The sequence below is a fragment of the Globicephala melas genome, chromosome 6 (genome assembly GCF_963455315.2).
Source record: "Globicephala melas chromosome 6, mGloMel1.2, whole genome shotgun sequence".
Lineage (NCBI taxonomy): Eukaryota > Metazoa > Chordata > Mammalia > Artiodactyla > Delphinidae > Globicephala > Globicephala melas.
This window is the reverse complement of record NC_083319.1, coordinates 5,852,452-5,870,506: the sequence shown is the minus strand read 5'-3', so window position 1 is coordinate 5,870,506 and position 18,055 is coordinate 5,852,452. Positions and strand designations below refer to the sequence as shown.

General features: G+C 60.7%; 1 protein-coding gene across 1 annotated transcript in view; it reads right to left on the bottom strand.

Moving 5' to 3' along the window:
- FIBCD1 (fibrinogen C domain containing 1) overlaps positions 1-18,055 on the bottom strand; it is a 33,802-nt gene that overhangs the window by 11,642 nt on the left and 4,105 nt on the right. The window contains exons 2-4 of the mRNA XM_030838546.2: positions 12,303-12,782; positions 8,467-8,626; positions 7,920-8,056 (exon numbers count right to left, since the gene is read on the bottom strand). Coding sequence (XP_030694406.1) covers positions 7,920-8,056; positions 8,467-8,626; positions 12,303-12,782 — 777 coding nt within the window. The remainder of the gene's footprint in view (positions 1-7,919; positions 8,057-8,466; positions 8,627-12,302; positions 12,783-18,055) is intronic.

The following is an 18,055-nucleotide window of genomic DNA, read 5'->3' as shown; positions in this document are numbered from 1 at the left end:
CGAGTGGCGTGTGGCCAGCGGGGCCGGCATCTGGGAAGGAATCCAGGGTGGCCCTGAGGAAGGGCCGGGTCCTGGGCCCGGCATTTCCCAAGGTGTGGTCTGGGAAAATCACTCCTCCCTCCGCCGCCCCGCGCCCCGCCCCACGCTCTCCTCACCCACTGACCAGCCCACCTCCCGGGACCTCAGCGAGGAATAAATTACCGAGTGGCTGGTAGTAGTATTGCCATCGGTATTGTTGTTCCTGTTCCCGCTATTATGAAGTAGAAGTGGGGTTACCACGCTTCCAGGCACGGGCAGGACCCGAACCCCAGAAATGGGGACGGACGGGCAGAGTGGCCAAGACCGGCTGGGGTTGAGAGCTGACCACAACATATGCTCGGCGTAAGTCTTCCCTGCCCGGCAACACGCACGTCCTTACCCTAACCCTGGGAGGCTGGTTCTGTGTCCCCTGGGCCCCCTCCTTGTTACAGGAGACAGAAACTGGCCAGAAGTTAGGTGGCCGTGAGTGGGCAGTCTGAGCCACACCTCACCCCTCAGCCTGAGGCCAGGCTGGACACCCGGAGGCCAATGTCCTACCCCCACGTCCACGCTCTCACTTGTCACTGGCCAGGGCTTCCCAAGCCTGCCCCCTTGCCTCCTCGCCAGGCCTCTCAAGGCAAGAGCTGACCTCTAAGCCACCGTCCTCGGCCCCTCTTTCCCTCTGCCCTGCGGGGCTGGGCGCCAGTAACAGGCAGGGCCCCTGCTGGAGCTCGGTCTGGGTGTATGATCAGAGGGGATGAGCGCACGTTCAAGGCCACCTGGGCCTCCCTGCCTTTCTCCTCCACCTGGGAAGGTATCTGCAGTCAGCCACGAGCGGCAGGCATCCCACCGAGATGGCTCGAGTCCGCAGCAGCTCAGAGACCACAGCATCGTTTGCTAACACGGGCGCTTTACCCTGAGTGGTAACGAAGCATGAACCACCCCTTGAAGACACATCCACGCCGCGTGGCTTTTAGACTTTTGGACCGTGGTCCAGGGAAATGCAGTTCTCATCACGACACATACACTCACAGCTGTTCGTATCTGAAACAAAAGCTTCCCAAAGGATATATGCCTTTAAGATGAATAGGCACTAATATTTTCTATCCTGTTCTATTCTATTCCACTCTATTTGATTAAAAAAATAATGTCGATCACAACCCATTAAATTGATTTCCCCACCTGCCCACGGAGCACAACACGCAGTTTGATGTTGCCGGCCTTTGCCACGGGCTGCCCTGATTCCTTGGTTCAAACGCTGAGTGACAGAGCATGCTGGGCCCTGGCTGGGATCTCAGACTCGAAACCCTGGCCTTGCCCTCGAGCCGATCGCAGTGCATCGTGGTCAGCGGAAGCATGTTCCAAGTGAGCACAGGGCACAGCTCATCCACGGGTCCTGCAAGGCTCCCAGGAGCGTGCCTCCTCTGATTCAGAGGCTCAGGGTGAACTGCAGCTGTGGCTTCAGATTCCTGGAAACCAGCTGGACTTCAGGGGACGCCAGATGGCAGGATGTCACCAACGAGAAGGCCTTCAGCCACAGAGCAAGGATCCGCCAGATAAGAAGAGGGAAGCGAGGAAAGGATTGATCCCCCTCCTCCACGCTGCCCACAGAACAGGGGTCCCCACTTAGGCAAAAAGTGGGGGAAAGGTAGGGAAACTAACTGTTAATTTTAGGGCTAAAACATTCATCAGTCTGGCTCCTGGGGCCTTCTCCCTAGGGTTCCGGCTGCAAAGTGATTGATGTAGAAACGCTTCCGCGGCCTCTTGGGCAGGTGCCACGAGTGGGAAGACAGACGGGGTGCGTTTTCTTGGTACGGATTCTCAGAAGCCAGCAGCCTGCTGCCCGGCGTCTTCCAAGTGCCGCTTCGTGAGGCTCTGCCAGGGGCGCGCTGGGCCCACACGGTCCTGCAGATGGTGCCGGGCGGTTTCAAAGGAAGGAGCGGCTGCACTGGGGTGGCAGGAGACAGGGGGTGCAGCAGAGCGGCTGACTCTCCCGTGTGTGTCAGACGGGCTCCCGGGGCCTGTCTCGTGCTCTGCAGGTCTGGTCTCTGCCGGGGGCCCCTTCCTCAGACGGGCCCTGTCCGACCTGCTTCTTGTTTGCCACGCGGCCCAGAGTGTGGAGTCTTCCCGAGTGTCGGGGCCCGGCTGTGTGGTCACCCCGGTGCCTTCAAGGACAGTCACAGCCCTCCCCGCCACAGCCCGGGAGGGAGCGGCTCGTGCCCTCTTTTGGCAGATGAGAAGAGTAAGGTTTGGAGAGGTGGGGTGACCTCTGCTGAATGGGGGTGCCTCAAGGTGGGGGCCCACTGAGACCAGAAGAGGAGAGACTGACGGTACACAAAGACTGAGAGCAGCCGAGGGGCACCCCACGGCTGATCGGGTGGACATTGCTCCCCTACACCCATGAGCCCCCGTGGCCCTTATCATAGCTGAGCCAGATCTGCTCCAAAAACTGCCCTGGGCTGGCACTCAGGAGACTCGAGTTCTAGCCAGACTCCAGCCAACAGGCAGGATGAGCATCTAAGTCTTGGCTTCTGTCTTCTGCAAAATGACGGGTTTGCTGCTCCAGACCCCGTACGGTGTGCCTGGACTCATGCGGGACTCTGGCCCTCAGAAAGTTCACAGCCCCAGGAGAGATGGACGGATGCACAAGCCAGCAGTCTCAGGGTAGAGCAGCTCCCAACCTGGCATGTTCTTTTGATCCTTGTGCTTCCGTTTCCTCATCTGTAAAACGGGAATTATGACAGCTCCAACCCGCAAGTATAAATGTGCTGGTTGATACGGGGCATTCCGTAAGGGTAACAATTGTTGTTACATTTGTTGGGAGCTCAGAGGAGGATGAGCCACCTGCTGGGGTGGGTGGGAGGGTGTTCCTAGAGGGCCTCCTGGAGGAGGAGATGCTCAGCTGAACTGCAGACTGAGCAGGGTCTTGGTAGGTGGTCAGAGGAGCTGAGGCGCAAGAGATAGAGGCGGGGTGGGTCCAAACGCTACGAGATGGGGAGGGTGTGTCTCTGCCGCCTGAGAAGTGTCCCCACGAAGCAGCATCTGAGATTTTCCCTCAACTCTGGTGAAGCTGCTGCAGAAACCAATTACGGGCAGAATCGTGTTGGCTGTGTGGCTGTGGCGTCCGCCAGCTTCCCAGGCCTCCCGAGCAGGCGATCCCGTGAGGAGGGGCGGCGGGCTGTGGTAGAGGCGGGTTCTTGTCTCTAAAGCGTAGAGAACTTGGACAGGTGAGCAAACACAGCCCTTCAAGGGCGGCCCCTGGGGAGACTCTGCCCGCTTTCCCGGGAGACAGTGACCCCTCAAATCCCTTCTGGACACCTCTGGATAGCACGCCCCCCCCCAGCCCCGCTGCCTGGGCTGGCGGCAAGAGCACGCTTTCTGGACTGAGGCCGAGCTGGGTTCATATCCCGGCTCTGCCTCTCCGGGGCTGTGTGACTCCGCACAAGTCCCGGACCTTTCTGAGCCTTAGCTTCCCTCTCTGTAGAAAGGCCCCACCAGCAACGCCTTGGTGACCCCTGCAGGATCACGGCAGAGACTCAATGAAGAAAAAGGTGTACGCGCGGTGCGGGTGGGGGGGACGGAGCACAGTAGGTCTACCTTCCCTCCCCTTCAGAACCAGGTGCCAAGCCCAGAAGGAAGTGGGCCCACTCCTTGTTTCTGACTGCAAATGGTACCCCTGGGCCTGGCTCCCCGCCATGCTTCCCAGGCTTGGCAGTCGGTGCCTGCCGGCTCCTGGCAAACACCGCTCAGAGCTGCCATCTATCAGATGCCGAGGCCCTGGGCCGAGCTCCACGTGCATCACCCCGTCTACGTTCAAAGCTTGAGAAATCCAAATTGCTCCGGACAGAGGCAGATTTCTCTGACCTCATGGGTCAAGGACCAGAGGGGTGCTGTCACCAGTCGCCGTGGTCATTGTCAGCGTGTGCAGGCCTCCGAGGACTCCCCAGAGCAGTTCGGAGCCGACAACAGCCTGGGGCACTGATGTCACGGCAGGTCCTCCTGCCACCACAGCCTGTGGGACACAGGGAGGAGACAGCACCCCCGGTGGACTCCCAAGTCCCGGCACCCCCAGCACATCCCGAGGCATGCTGGCTGGGGCTGGGGAGCTTTTCATCTGTCCGGAGCCTGATCCCCCAGCTGGGCTGGGCTCTGCTCAGGTGGCGGCTTCTTAGATGAGAGAAGGATTTTCCTCCCACCTGGGGAGCTCAGGTAGGGCAGGAATGGGCACGGTGGGAGGGGAGGGTTTCTCTCGCAGTGGGGCCAATTAGAGGCCTATCTGAGCCGCCGACCCCGCAAGGCAGTAAAGTGCCTGGCAGAGGACGCAGGTTCGGGCCACTCGCTCATGGCGCTGGGGAAGCTGGCTTCGCGGTGGATCCGCGTGGGGGCGCAGAGCAGAATCAATCCTATCGCAGGTCCCCACTGTGGAAGATGCTGAACTGGACCCGATTTCTCTGGCCCCGGCTGGTGATTATGCAAAGATGAGGGCTTGGCAATCAGGCCCAGTTTGCCGCACAGCGGAGGCGGATCTTGGTGGGGACAAGGCTGTGCCTCGGGGCAGGACAGCAGGGGACCCAGTCTGCTGAGGCCGGGCTGGACCCTCCTTCCAACCATAAAACACACATGGGGCCCTGGGCATGGTCACCCTGTTCCCTAGGCCCTGAAATGTGGCCACGTGACATACAAGGGCCACCCCACTGGCTGGACGAGGAAGGGGGTGCCCCAAGAGGGAAGGTGACCTTCCCAGTCCCACAGGGCCGGGGAGATGAGCTGGAAACGGCTGCTTCGTCCCATGCGTCACCTTCCAAATGAGGAAATTTGGCCTCTGATTTTACGAATCTTCTTCCCCTTTAAAAACACTGCTTGAGGGCTTCCCTGGTGGCGCAGTGGTTGAGAGTCCGCCTGCCGATGCAGGGGACGCGGGTTCGTACCCCGGTCTGGGAGGATCCCACGTGCCGCGGAGCGGCTGGGCCCGTGAGCCATGGCCGCTAAGCCTGCGTGTCCGGAGCCTGTGCTCCGCAACGGGAGAGGCCACAACAGTGAGAGGCCCACGTACCGCAAAAAAAACCCCAAAAAACAAAAAAAACCACTGCTTGACTGTAAGATCCTGCAGGGTGGAGCCAGATTCCTCAGGGCTCCCGTGGACCCCTGCTGTCCCTTCCCCCTTCCCCTGCTCCTTCCCTACCGGTGAGCACCCTGTGGAGGATTCTGACTGTTCCCACCATGAAGAGCCCTACATTAACCCATTTAACAGATGAGAAAAGTGAGGATCCGTAAGGTGAAGTTACACTGCCAGAAGATGCCGACAGTCACCTGTCCGGCAAGTATTTAGGCAGCACAGATGGTGTGCGGGAACCGCGCAGACCCCTGAGCTGCAGTGGCCGCCAGATGACAAGTCGCTGCCCTGCGGAGCGCAAGCCTGGCTGGGACACAGACAGGTAACACCTGGGCAGCGATTGCTTAGCTGCACCTGTGACAGGTACAAAAAGGGAGCATGAGGGGTAGACCCGGGAGGCCTTGTACCAAAGGACCTGGCGACCCAGCTGGGCCCCTTGCCCAGGGTCACAGGTCAGCAGGGGCCGGCCTTTCCTTCCTGCCTTCCCCCTTCTTTTCTGGGGCAGGGGTGGGGTTGGGTGTACGTCTTAGGTTCAGGAGTGGCCTTGCTGATCAGCGTGACCCTCTGTGGCCTGGGTCACTGGGGTCGTTGGTGAGTGTAGAGCAGGGCTGGGGCTCAGCCAGGGCCAGTGGCCACATCAGCAGAAAGGCCACCTTGAGGCGTGTGTCCATCTGTCCCCGACCTCATTCCTACGTGGCGACTCCCACACCCTCAGCAAAGGTTCAGGGCCCGCGGAACTCACGCGCCCCCTCCACCCCTCAGCCCCTCGTTTCTGGGTCACTCCCTCCGTGGGGAAATTCTGAGGGCAGCAGGAGCCCACTCTGCCCCCCAGGTAAAAGCCCGATTCCTATTGCACCTGCAGAAGCCACTCGACCCAGGCCCTGCCTGCCTCTCCACCTGGCCCTGGCCCCGCGAGCGCCACACACCAGCGGAACGGAGCCACCGCGGTCCCAGAACAAGCCCTGCCACCTCCCTGCTGACCCCGCACGTTTTCCCTTTGCCTGCAACACTGCTCTTGCCTCATCTCCCAGAGCTCCAAACTCCCAGTGCAGAAGCCTCTCTGGTAACCCCAGGTGGCGTGAGGGGCTCCACAGCCCTCACACAAGTCAGCGGATGCGCCCAGCTCCCCGCCCGGCCGGCAGCTTGCTGTGGAATCTTCTGGCCTGTGGTTGGCGCCCTGTGGTTGAGTCCATGAACTGACAAGTGACACCGTGTGACAGTCAGTCCCACGGACTTGCGTGAGGCTGGGCTGCGTGTTTGCTGGGTGGCTCTTGCCCTCTCTGAGGCTGCCCGGCTGGCCTCCAGGGGCTGGAGGAGGGCTGGCGCAGTGCCAGGCAGGGCCGTGGTATATGAACTGTAAAGTGTCCCTGAGGGTGCAGGGACGCCGAGCCACATCCTCGCCCAGGCGCGGCCGGCTCTCTGGGAAGCAGGCTCCGGTTGACGTGTGCGGCCCCAGGCGTCCTGTCCACCGGTGTTGGCACTTGAGGCCTGGCAGCTTGGATGTGGAGCCTAATGAGGATGGATGGTATCGGGGTCCAGCAAGGCGGCGGCCAGCTCCCTCCCAAGCAATTGGGTTTCCGAGCGATTCCGTGTGGCAGGGAGGTAAGCCTGACAGACGCCCAGAGGTATCTGGGACGAGATTGCTTTTGATGGAATCCCAAATGGATATGAACGTCTCTCGGCCTCGCAAGCACTTCTCAGCTGAGAATGGCCTTTCTTCCAGGCCAGCTGATCCAGATGTCCTAGAGGGAGGGCTGAGCAGGCCGGCGCAGCTCATCGACTCCCCTCTAATTGGCCCCGAAGCCTGGGCCCGAGGAATTACCCGCCTCCCGGCCACGATCCTGACTGACTTCCCAGGAGACTGGCTTCAAGTCCACTGGAGTGGAAGATGCATGGCCCAGGCCGGCGTCTTGGTGTTTCATTTAGCCTGTCCTAACCCTTAACTCTGATTTCTGGGCTCTGACTGGTGCATTGGAGCCGTTCTGCCCGCCGAGGGGTTCCCAGACACAAAGGCCATAACTCAGATGTTCCGAGTTAGGAAAACAAAAGCGCTTTTAGGCCCAGAATGTGATCCAGTACACTTAAACTCTCTCCTCTGGAGCTCGAAGAGGGGTTTAGAGGTGTATCCGTCTCGGGGTCCTCGGGGGATTCTCAGCGGCTCTCCCACCAGCTCCTAACAGCAGGCTCCGCCCCCCGAGAGAATCTGCTTGCCCCCGCCCACCCGCCTCGCTCAGGCCTCCCCGTCTCGCCTCCTGCTTGCATGGTGAACGATGTCGCCCTCACCCTTGCATCCACCATGCAGCCCCCAGGCGTTTTTGCTTTGTGGCTACGTTCCCCGCCCCCGCGAAGGCAGAGTTGAGCAATTGCGACAGAGACCGTGGGAGACCAGTGGGCCGACCCTGCTCTAGAAGGGGCTTCCCAGCTGGCAGATCTGATGACCCCTAGGTCTTCAAGCCAGGGCCTCTGCCCCACGACCTCCACCCCTTTCTCCTGGCACAGGGGAGGTCTCAGGGCCACCTACGGCTGTCTCACCCCTGCCTTTCCATTGCTCCCACTTCCCTCCCAGGCAGGAACCAGAAGGTGCAAGGAAATCACGACGGCTCCTTGCCAGGAGACCACCAGGGTCTCTGCTCAGGCCAAGGGTGGAAGGCTGGGTGAGAAGCCTCTCAGAGCACCCCAGGTTCATGTGCACAGCCTCCTGGGTCACCCCAGGGTCTGCCCTGACCATCTGCAGGGCCCAAAGGAAGCGGGGCCTGGCCGAGCTGGCCACACAGCCCCGGAGACTCACCGTCCAGCCACCACCGTCAGTGCGCATGTCACAGTAGACCTGGAAGCCAGCGGGGTCGTGTGTGGGGAAGACAGAGTAAACGCCGTCCTCCTGCTGTCCACTCAGGAGGACGTCCAGACAGTCGCGTGGCCGAGAGCCTGAGACAGGGAAGGCCGTCAGGGCACTGGGCCTGGCACCCGTGTCCCCTCGCCACGGCCCCCCGCGCCGTCCCCGGGTCTCTCTGACTTGTCTGTCCATCCAGCAATGTCAAGTGGTCTCTAGAGCACTGGGCTTGGGGTCAGACCGTGGTCCTGCCTCTCCCTGGGTGAATCTGGTGAGTGAGCACCCTCTCTGAGCCTCACTTTCCTCATCTGGAAAATGGGTACAATGAGCTCCGCCTCATCAGGCTGGGAGAGGGGTCAACAGGAGGGTGTAGGTAGGGCGCTCAGTGCTGCCTAGCAGCAGGAAGTCCTCAGCAAACAGCAGCAGTGTTTCCTTGTTAGTGGGGCAGGTGGGGACGAACCTGAGTACCCAGGTCACCCAAGGAAGGCAGCCCCACCCCACTCACCGTTGGCGCAGCCCCGGGGCCGCGATCCCCTGGCAGGCGCCCTCTGAAGGTCAGCCTTGACGTGGAGCCGGCCCAGCCCTCGGTCCCTCTGCAAGGCGTCCAGGACGTCACTGACGGAGTTCACTAGGTGAGCCATGTGGCCTTGGCTCTCGGAGAGAAGCTGCGGAGCACAGGGGTGGGTGGAGCTCCGGGTGGGTGGAGCACAGGGGTGGGTGGAGCTCCGGGGTGGGTGGAGGTCCGGGTGGGTGGGGCTCTGGGAGGGTGGAGCACCGGGGTGGGCGGAGTGCCAGGGTGGCAGGGGCTCTGGTGGGCACACAGCTGTCCCAAAGGTGGAGGTGGGCTCCTGGTGGGATGGCAGCCCCTGCCCTACTCTGGCCCCCATCTGAGGCTGTCTCAGCCCCACTGCTCAGAGGGCAGGGGCTCGGGTGGGAGGAGACAGAGTGGCTTCAGCAGACACCTGTGCCCCCGCTGCCCCCAGGCCCTGTTTTTCATCCAGTTCTGTGCCTTCAGCCCAAGTGAGCTGACTAAAGGGGGCCCTGCTGCTCAAAACCCCAACTCACCCACTGGCCAGTTACACAGCTGCGGGTGAGTGATTAACCAAGCCTCAAAACGGGGCTAACCTGGCCTCCCGAGCCCAAGTGCTATGGGGACCGGTGACAACGTGGGGAGTACCTAGCACAGCGTGGGGCCCACAGCAGGCACTCAGTACTCAGTACCTGGGTGCCCACCTCACTGCAAGGCACCTTCCAGGTTACAAAACACCTTCACCCAACGTCTCTTCTGACCCCCCAGCGAGGCTGTGAAGGCAGGGGTGATGGGTCTGCACTGGACAGGTGGGGCCCTGGGGACTGCACTCCCACCCATGCCCCATGGCTCTGACTTTCCAGGGCCCTCTGGCGTCCACCCCTTCACCTGCCCCCCACAGTGTTGCCAGGAGGGAGGGCTTGAGGTGTCATACGCTTGTTACAAATGGGGAAACTGAGGCCCAGAAGGAGAGGTCCCCCGGGGCTGCCTGGCGGGAAAGGAGCGCTATGGGACCCGGAGGAGGGGAGACAGGGTCACGGGCAGGCTGCAGCCAGCGAGCGTGGAAGCATGCTGGGTTTTACACACTGAATCCGTCACTTGTCAGATAATAATAGCTCGTTGGAAGAAGGAAAGCAGAAATTTACAGCGCCGGCAGTTTACAAAATATGATTCTCGGCTCGTCTGGAAGCAGAGACCCTGCAAAGCTTTTAGTTGCCCTGTCAGTTTCTCCTCGACTGAGCAGATGATTCAGTGGGGCTGAGGCCTCGGGGAGAGGCTCTGAGAGGGACGGCGGGAGCATCGGGGCAGGGTGGTGGGCTTCTCCCTGGGCTCTATTGCAGGGTCCAGTAGACAGGCCCTGTTGGGGGAGCCCTGCAGAGGGATGCGGGCCGCCCCAGGGAGCAGGGGGCAGGGGGCTACCCTGCAGGGTGTGGGCAGCAAAGATCACGGGGTGCATTGGTTAAGTCGAATCAGTACTGCCCATCCTTCTGTGACAATGCAGACATGCTCGAGAAACTCAGGCACGGCTGGCTCTTGCTAACGGGCAAGGAAGACCTCAGTTTAAACCAGCAAATGATTAAAGTTGAAAATGTACATATAAACATGCCCGGAATTAATGGGGAAAGTCAGTCCCTGCTCGCTGAGCCGCACAGATGCATTAAAGAGGGATTGGCAGGTTTTAGAGGCAGTGAAATCGGAGTTGCTGCTTCCAGCACTTCTCAGTGGTTTGAGTTTAAACAAAGCACTTCGCCACGCCAAGCCTCAGTCTGTCACTCCGTAGAATGGGGTAATGATCCCCACCTCCTAGGGCTATTGTGCTGCACAGTGCTTATTAACACCCGGTGTGGACCCAAAAAAAGATTTTCAGTGGCGGTCCCCCATGGGCTGAAACTTCAGTTTACAGACAATTTCCACCATCATAATAAAAGAGCTGCTGATATGCAAACAGCCCCTCTCACGTGCCATACGCCAGCCGAGCCCTGTACAGCCACGAGCTCCAGCAACCTATCAGGTATGGACTGTGCTATCCCTGTGTTACAGGTGAGGAGGCCCAGCCCAGGGAGGGCACCTGACATGCCCAAGGTCCCACAGCTGGTACTTGGTGGAGCCTTCACTGTGCTGACTCCAATCGTGAGGACAGAACCTCTCAGCTCTTCCGCTCCTGGGCCAGCGGGCCTCCGACATCCGTGCGCATGTGTCACCCGGGTGGGTGCTTGTTGAACTGTTGGGGCCCTGGCGGGGTTTGGGGGTGAGGTCTAGGGACATATCTTTTAACAAGATATGTTAGAAGAGACTCCGGCCATTGCTTTGAAAAACCTGGCTCTGCGCTGATCAGCTAAGGGTCTGGGCAGCTTGTAGAAGGGGAACTAGGAGCTATGGTGACCTAACTGTGCAAGACACATGGTCTCTGAAATCACCTGGAGTCTGTGGGAAATGAGTCAAATTAAACATTCTTGTGAGAAGTAAATATATCAGGGAAGCCAAGGCACTGCTGGGTCCCAGAACTGTTAGTCTCACAGGAGCAGCTCTAGGCCTCCGCATGGGTGGGTGGGTGGGAGACCCCGGGCCCCTGCCCCCAATCCTCCACCCCTGCCCTAAGGGTGAGCGTTTGAGGGCGGGTCTGGCTGACCAGGGGCTGAGCCATGTGGAGAGTGGGGTGGGGCACCCAGAGCCCCCCAAACGTCTGGAGGTCTCCCCGAGCTCTGCAGACGAGGGTGAGGATGTTGCAGATGGAGCGGGGGGCAGCAGGAGGGCAGCTGAACACCCCACCCAAGGATGGGGAAGCCGCCTTCCCATCAGTCACAGACAGGATGAGGAAGACTGTAATTTCTCCAGCTGCAGCCTTCAGAGGGAGGGAAAAGGTCCACTGCTCTTGAGCTGTTGGGTGACCAAACGCCTGGTCACCCCGGGTGTCTGGAAGGGGCTGGGACCAATGGCAGTGGTGGGGCTCCCCTCCCAGTCCCGAAGGACCTAAGTCACGGGGGGCATGGGGTACAGGGCTGGAGGCTGGGCGGCGCTCCAGAGGCCAGATGCCAGGCCTGACTCTGGACAAATCACTGCCCCACTCTGGGCCTCAGTTTTCTCTTCTGGAAAATGGCAGAGGGCCAATGAGATGATACTGGATCTCCAATCCTATGAAGGGGGAAGTTCTTGCTGGTGCACAAGGCGTGGTCAGTGCTGGAAACCTTCACCCAGATCTACCTGGTGCTTGCTGGGACCTGGCTCGGCTCTGGGAGGGGGCGGGCGCGGGGGTGGGGTGGAGGTGGTGAGGACAGTCTGCGGGTCTGGTTGAGCTCCTCAACTGGTCCCTCCTTCCCTGGAAAGCTGTGGGCATCAAATGGCAGCGAACGGGGGGATCTGGGGAGGGGGTGCAGCTCTCTCTGGCCACGTGGCACAACTGGGGGGAGGGCTTGCCACTGACGAGCCACATGACCTTGAACCTCCATTAGCCTGACGGAGGCCACGTCCTGCCTTGCCGGTGTCTCACCTGCTCTGGAGCGCCTGGGAAGCCCCTGCAGCCCTGGATTTGACTCGACTGTTGGACGCCGTGGATGCTACACAAATACCCAGGTCACCAGGAAGGCGTTCAGGTAAAGGTTTGAATCCTGGCCACACCAGCTGTGTGGCCTCGGATGACACTCTCACCTGCCTGGGCCTCATTTGCTAGTCCGTGGATGGGAATGGCCACAGTCCCTGGCCCCGGGGCCCTTGGGGATTGAGTGATGCCGCGGGCCTCAGGCACCCAGCGGGCCGGCGTGCCCCTGACTCCCGCCACCCCTGCCCAGACCCCGAGGCACAGAGCCCACCCTTACCTGGATGAAGCGGCCCTGCTCGCTCTGCAGGGCGCTGAGCCCCTGGCCCAGCACGCTGTGCCCCTTCCGCAGCCCCACGCACTCCGCCTGCAGCTCCGAGGCCCGGGCCAGCAGCCGGGGGAGCTGGTCAGCCAAGGTGTCCAGCAGTTCCCGCTCCTGTTGCCCCGCCAGCCACGGCTCAGGCTGGCGCTGGCTCAGCGCCTGCAGCACAGAGGCCTGGGCGCCCTCCAGGCGGGCGAAGCCGTCGGCGAGGTCAGGGCAGCGTGGGTCGATGAGGATGTTGAGGCGCGAGGCGTCGGCCCTGTCCACGGTGACCAGGGCGCTGTTGGCACCGGCTGGCCCGGTGCTGACGAGGGGCGGGGGCGCCGTGCCCGGCACATGGGCGTGGTTCAGGAAGAGCACGGCGCCGGTGACGGCCACGGCCAGCAGCACGGCCAGGGATAGCAGCACGGTGCACAGCGCGTAAGTGCAGCTCGGCCGCTGTGGGCCAGCCCGAGGCACATGGACACAGAGACAGAGGGACAGACGGGAGAGAGAGGGGGCAGCATCAGGGGCAGACCGGGGCCTCCAGCTCTGCCCGGTGAGGAGGGCCCAGACAGCCCTAGGATGGGGCCTCTGGCCTTTGTGAGGCCTGGACGAGGCTCAGAGGGTCCCCTTCTTGGGGACGGGGGAAGGGAGTCACACAGAGATGAGAAACAGAGTCCCAGAGGGGAGACAGAGACAGGAACACACCAAAGATAGCAAGATGGAGAGAGCGAAAGTTGTAGGGAGACAAAGATGGAGAGGATGACAAGAGAAACAGAGGCAGAGCCGGGGAGACTGATGGAGAGAGAGGCACCCTTCCCTCGCTGCCCCTGTCCTGGCCCACGTGGCCCGCCTGGGGTAGGCACATCTCCCCACGTGGAGCCCTCCTGGGTCTGGTAAGGGCGGGAGGTAGAGACTCCCACTCTGCAGCCAGACGGGCTGGACTCAGGTCCCCAAGCTGTCATTTCCTGCGGGGTGACCTTGGGTGAGGGACTTCACCCCCCCAAGCCTTGTTGTCCTCATCTGTAAAATGGGGGCAATAATGACATGCCCACCCCATATGCAGGTACCTGCTGTGCAGACTCAGGAAGAGAGCTGTAACAGTGGCAGCAGCGATGCTACAAATCACTGCGCTGTCTCAGCAGAATGAGTGCCTTGGGGTCACGGGCGCCCGTCACTGAAGGTCCCTTTCAACCCAGAGCACCCACATCCTGAGTCCTGAGGCCGTTGCAGGCGCACAAGGCTGCCACAAGTCCCCAGGCAGAGGGTGGCCACCTGAGCATCTCCCCTCCCCCTTTCCTCTCCTTCCTCCTCCTCCCCCCACCTCTTCACAAAGCACCCCCTCCACCCCCCAGACCCAGTAGGGACTAAGTACAAAGGAAGCTGGAACCCAGTGCAGCTTGTAAGTAAAGGAGGCACCATGATGTATAGCAAATCCAGACTCGCTAGACCGAATCACGCATGGCCCAAAAGGAACTTGCAAAGCGATCACTGAGCATTGGACACACGGAGAGACTGAGGCCCAGAGAGGGCCAGGGGCTTGCCCACAGTCACACAGCAGATTAGAAGCAGAGCTCAGACTGGACCCTCAGCCTCCTGCCTCCTCCCCAGGGCCAGGCAACTCCTACCACTGAATTTCCCCCACATTTTCAACTTTCTGAATCCAAGACACATCTTTAAACGGATTAGTATATTAAAGCACTTGGAGCCGTGCCTGTCATGCTGTGTTTAGGCAATAAATATTAGCGGCTTTTACTATCTCATGATCAATGTGCACAGAGCATCTGGAGGTGTTGGGTTTTTTATTTTCCACCCAAAGTGCTATTTCTGTGTCACTGATGCTAGGACGTACCTTCCCTGTTTTATTTTCTTTCCCTTCGTATTTTAACGTCTCCGACGTTTGGGGGGAATCTTACAATTGTAATTGACAACTTTCCTTTCTTTCTCGGTGATATATAAAATAGCCTCTTACATCCCGCGTCTTACTATGAGAAAATATGGTAGAGCAAACAGCTTCTTTTCCATAAATTCAAATTCTACAAGTCACTCCTGAATCTCCTACCTGGCACCAGAGGAGGAGGAAGGAGGGGGTCTGTGTTGTTGGCAACATGAGGGAGAGGATTCCTTAGCCTGTCGCTGCAGTGATGGGATTCAACACTCCACCCTTCCCCTCTCCACCCCTGCCCAGGCCCGGGGGGCACCTCCATCCTGGGCTCCCCACACCTACGCGATTTACTCCAGCCAGACCCTAAGGTGTCATCAGCTCTGCACAGGCTGCTCCCCCAGCCCGAGACATCCGCTTCCTCTGCTTCTCTTCCACCGGCCTAAACTTGATCTCTTCCTTCAGGGCTCAGCTGGATGTCACCTCTTCCAGGACTGTTTCCTCAGCCCTTCTCCCGGTATGGGTGGAGCTCTCCCTCGGTGTTCCCACAGCCCCCCCTCCCCCCACGGTGGCATTTACCAATTTGACTTCATTCATTCACTCAAACACCCGTTCAATATTCCTCGGGGTCCCTGTGAGCCAGGCTCCAAGCCAGTCCCTGACTGGGGGACAAGGAGGGAAAATCACCCCAGCCCTGCCCTGAGGGAACGCATGTCCCGTAGACTGTGATTCTTACCCTCTTTGGGGGCACGGATCCCCTTGGGGACTTGGGGATTTGATGAAAGCTGTGGATACAAGGAAATCTGGGACTTGGGGACCCGCAATGCCCAGGTCCAGGAAACCTGCCCTAGACCATGAGCCCCTCCACCCCACAAAAGGCGCAGAGCGGCTGGTTGTTGGACTGACGGAGGGACAGACAGATGGACCAGGTCATTTCTCTGTGACCCTGCTGGCTTGGGGAGGAGGCAAAGGCCCTGGGACCTACGGTGCTTGGCAGGGCAGAGGCCATAACCTCCACGCTGAGCCCTGTGCCCACCTGGCATGGCCTGGCAGAGAATGAAGGCCACCTCCAGGCCGCCCCATCCCTGTCACTGCAGGTCAGCACGTTCCACACGGGCAGGCACTGCCTCATCACCGCTCATCCTTGAGCGCGTACTGTGTTCCTGCCACTGAAACCTCCAACACCCCCCTGCTGTGGCTGGATTCACTCTGCAGATGGGAAAACTGAAGCTCAGAGAGAGAAGACCCTTGCCCAAGGTCACAGGGAGGCAAGCGGTAGAGCCAGCATTTGAACCCAGGCCCGGGTGACTCCGGAATCGCCCATCTGTGCCGAGACTGTTTGCTGAGCCATCTGACCCCATTCCCGCCTCTGCCAGAAGTGTGACTGGGGTTTGAGAGACAAACCCTGTGTCAGCAAGTGAGTCCCTGTCAGGCTCCTCCCGGAGTCCGCTGGGAGACACCTTGCCCCGAGCTGCTCTGAGCGACGTCCTCCACTGAAGAGCATTAAGGTCCCCAGCTGGCGAGGCAGAGTGGCCGGCCTCGTCCCTCCTGTGTCCCGGGATCCCAGCCCTCTCGGCATCCGCTTCCACCCAGGCCCTTGGTCCCTGGCGGGAAGACAGAGGGCACAAGGGAGGGGAGGGGCTGGAGAAGGCTACAAGGTGTCCCCTGAGGGGCAGGGGGACGACGAGCCTGGAGATGAAACAGGCCACTCAGCAGAGGAGAATCAGTCTTCAGAGATCACCTTAAACATGAAGTGCTGTTCGCTTTTATAGGCTGCCGCTTACGTGCCTTGCAAAGAAATCTGCCCGAGATGCTAAGGGGGGGCTTCAGGCGTGAGCAGCCCAGCGGAGCGTGCGGGGGTCTGGCGCTTACTCATCAGCCCTGGGCTGGGGAAGACTGGGTGCCCACACCCCTGGGATCTGCGGGAGGCGGGAGGATGCACACAGGGCCCCCGCCTCTCAGGGGCAAGGTGCCTGGAGATCGGGAAGGTATCCCAGGCGGTGAGCCTCAGAGGAACCAGGGTCTGAGACCCACTGCTGGTACTAAACACCCGTGTGAGCTCCCGGCTGGAGAGGTGTGGTTTTGTCCCCTGTGTGACCCCCCGTGCTGGCCCCCGGTCCAAGGCTGCCCAGGAAGTCCCAGCCAAGGGGAGGACAAGATGGGCTCGTGCCCGGGGAGGTGGGGGGCAGGAAGCCCCAGAGCTGCCTCGGTGGAGGGGTGGCGTCCGTCCCAGCTGCCTCCTCCGAGTTCCCAGCCTCCAGAGGTGGCCATGGGGTCTGGCGGAGGCCAGGAGAGCTCTGGAGGAAGAGGCTCACGGCCACCGTGCTCCGCCCAGCCCGCACCCCCTCTTCTTCTTTGCTTTTTAAGGAAGCTGGGTCGTGGTCCCCTGGGTAGGCTGAGACTACACTCCTTGTACCAAAGGGGGAAGAAGAAAGTCTCCCCCCTGGGGGAGGCCAGGCAAGGCTGCTCCCAGCCCCCCATCTCCTAGGCACACCCCAGCCACTGGCAGCATGGCTGTTCATCGTGGCAGAAACACACTGTGCGGCTTTGGATTGGGAAATCCAAGGGGGACGTGGTGTGTGCTCTGGGCCCAGCAGGGACTCAGAGCTGCACATGGGCTCATGGATCATGTCGGGGGCAGGCAGCCCAGCCCCTGCCCAGCCTAGAGCCCCTGGGGAAGTCTTCCTCGCCTCTCCCCAGGAGCCCACATCTGCTCCCACGGCCAGGCAAATGACTCCTGACCTGGGCTGGACTCTGATCCCCTAACCCTGGCAGAAGGGGGATCCCAGAGACCCCTTAAAATGAGGAGCTGGATGTTCTGCTCAAAACTCTGGGGTCCCAAAGACTTGGGACTTGTTCTATGAGCCCTGAGGAAGAGTGCCCTGTCCTGCCTCTTTTTTTTTTTTTAATAAATTCATTTATTTTATTTATTTAATTTTGGCTGTCTTGGGTCTTCGTTGCTGTGCGCGGGCTTCTCATTGCAGTGGCTTCTCTTGTTGCGCAGCACAGGCTCTAGGCACGCGTGCTCAGTAGTTGTGGCTCGCAGGCTCTAGAGCACAGGCTCAGTAGTTGTGGTGCACGGGCTTAGCTGCTCCGCGGCATGTGGGATCTTCCCGGACCAGGGCTCGAACCTGTGTCCCCTGCCTTGGCAGGCGGATTCCTAACCACTGCACCACCAGGGAAGCCCTGTCCTGCCTCTTAATGTGACCTATGCTGAGGGCCATCTGAAGCCTCAGGCCACCGGGAAGGCCCTGGGGGGAGTGGCCAGAGGTGTTCTAGGGGACAAAGAGAAGGGTCTGGGAGCGGCTCACATCTGCCCCCTCCCGGAGGCTCCAAGCCACCCAAGCTCGGTCACTCCCCCGACAGCACTCAGCTCCGGGTCCGTTTCAGATGCGGGAGGGTCTCCAGGTGTTTCTTGTGAGGGTCTTGCTCACCCTCCCCACCCCCCACAGCTCCAGGCCTCCAGCCCACGGAGCCCCAAACCAGGCTCACTCCACCCCACACCTGAGCCCTCCTGCGATTCCCACCCGGGGATGGTACCAGCCTCACCAGCCGCCCCCTCCAAAACCTCCCTGTGCTCCCCTCCCTCACCCCCGCGCTCAGCCAGCACCTGGCTCTGTCCACTCCACCTCCTCTAATCCCCTGGTCCCCTCTGTCCCCACGCCCCCAGCCCTGCCCTGGTCCAAGCCCCGTCATCTGCTCCTACATCACCACAACCATCTCCTCGTTAGCCCCCCTGCCTCCTCCCGGCCCCGCCAACCAATTCCCCACCCGGCGGCCAGGGACGCTCCTGATGGCAAAGGGCCCAGGACACTCGTGCTCAGACCCCTCCAGGGCTGCGGAGGCC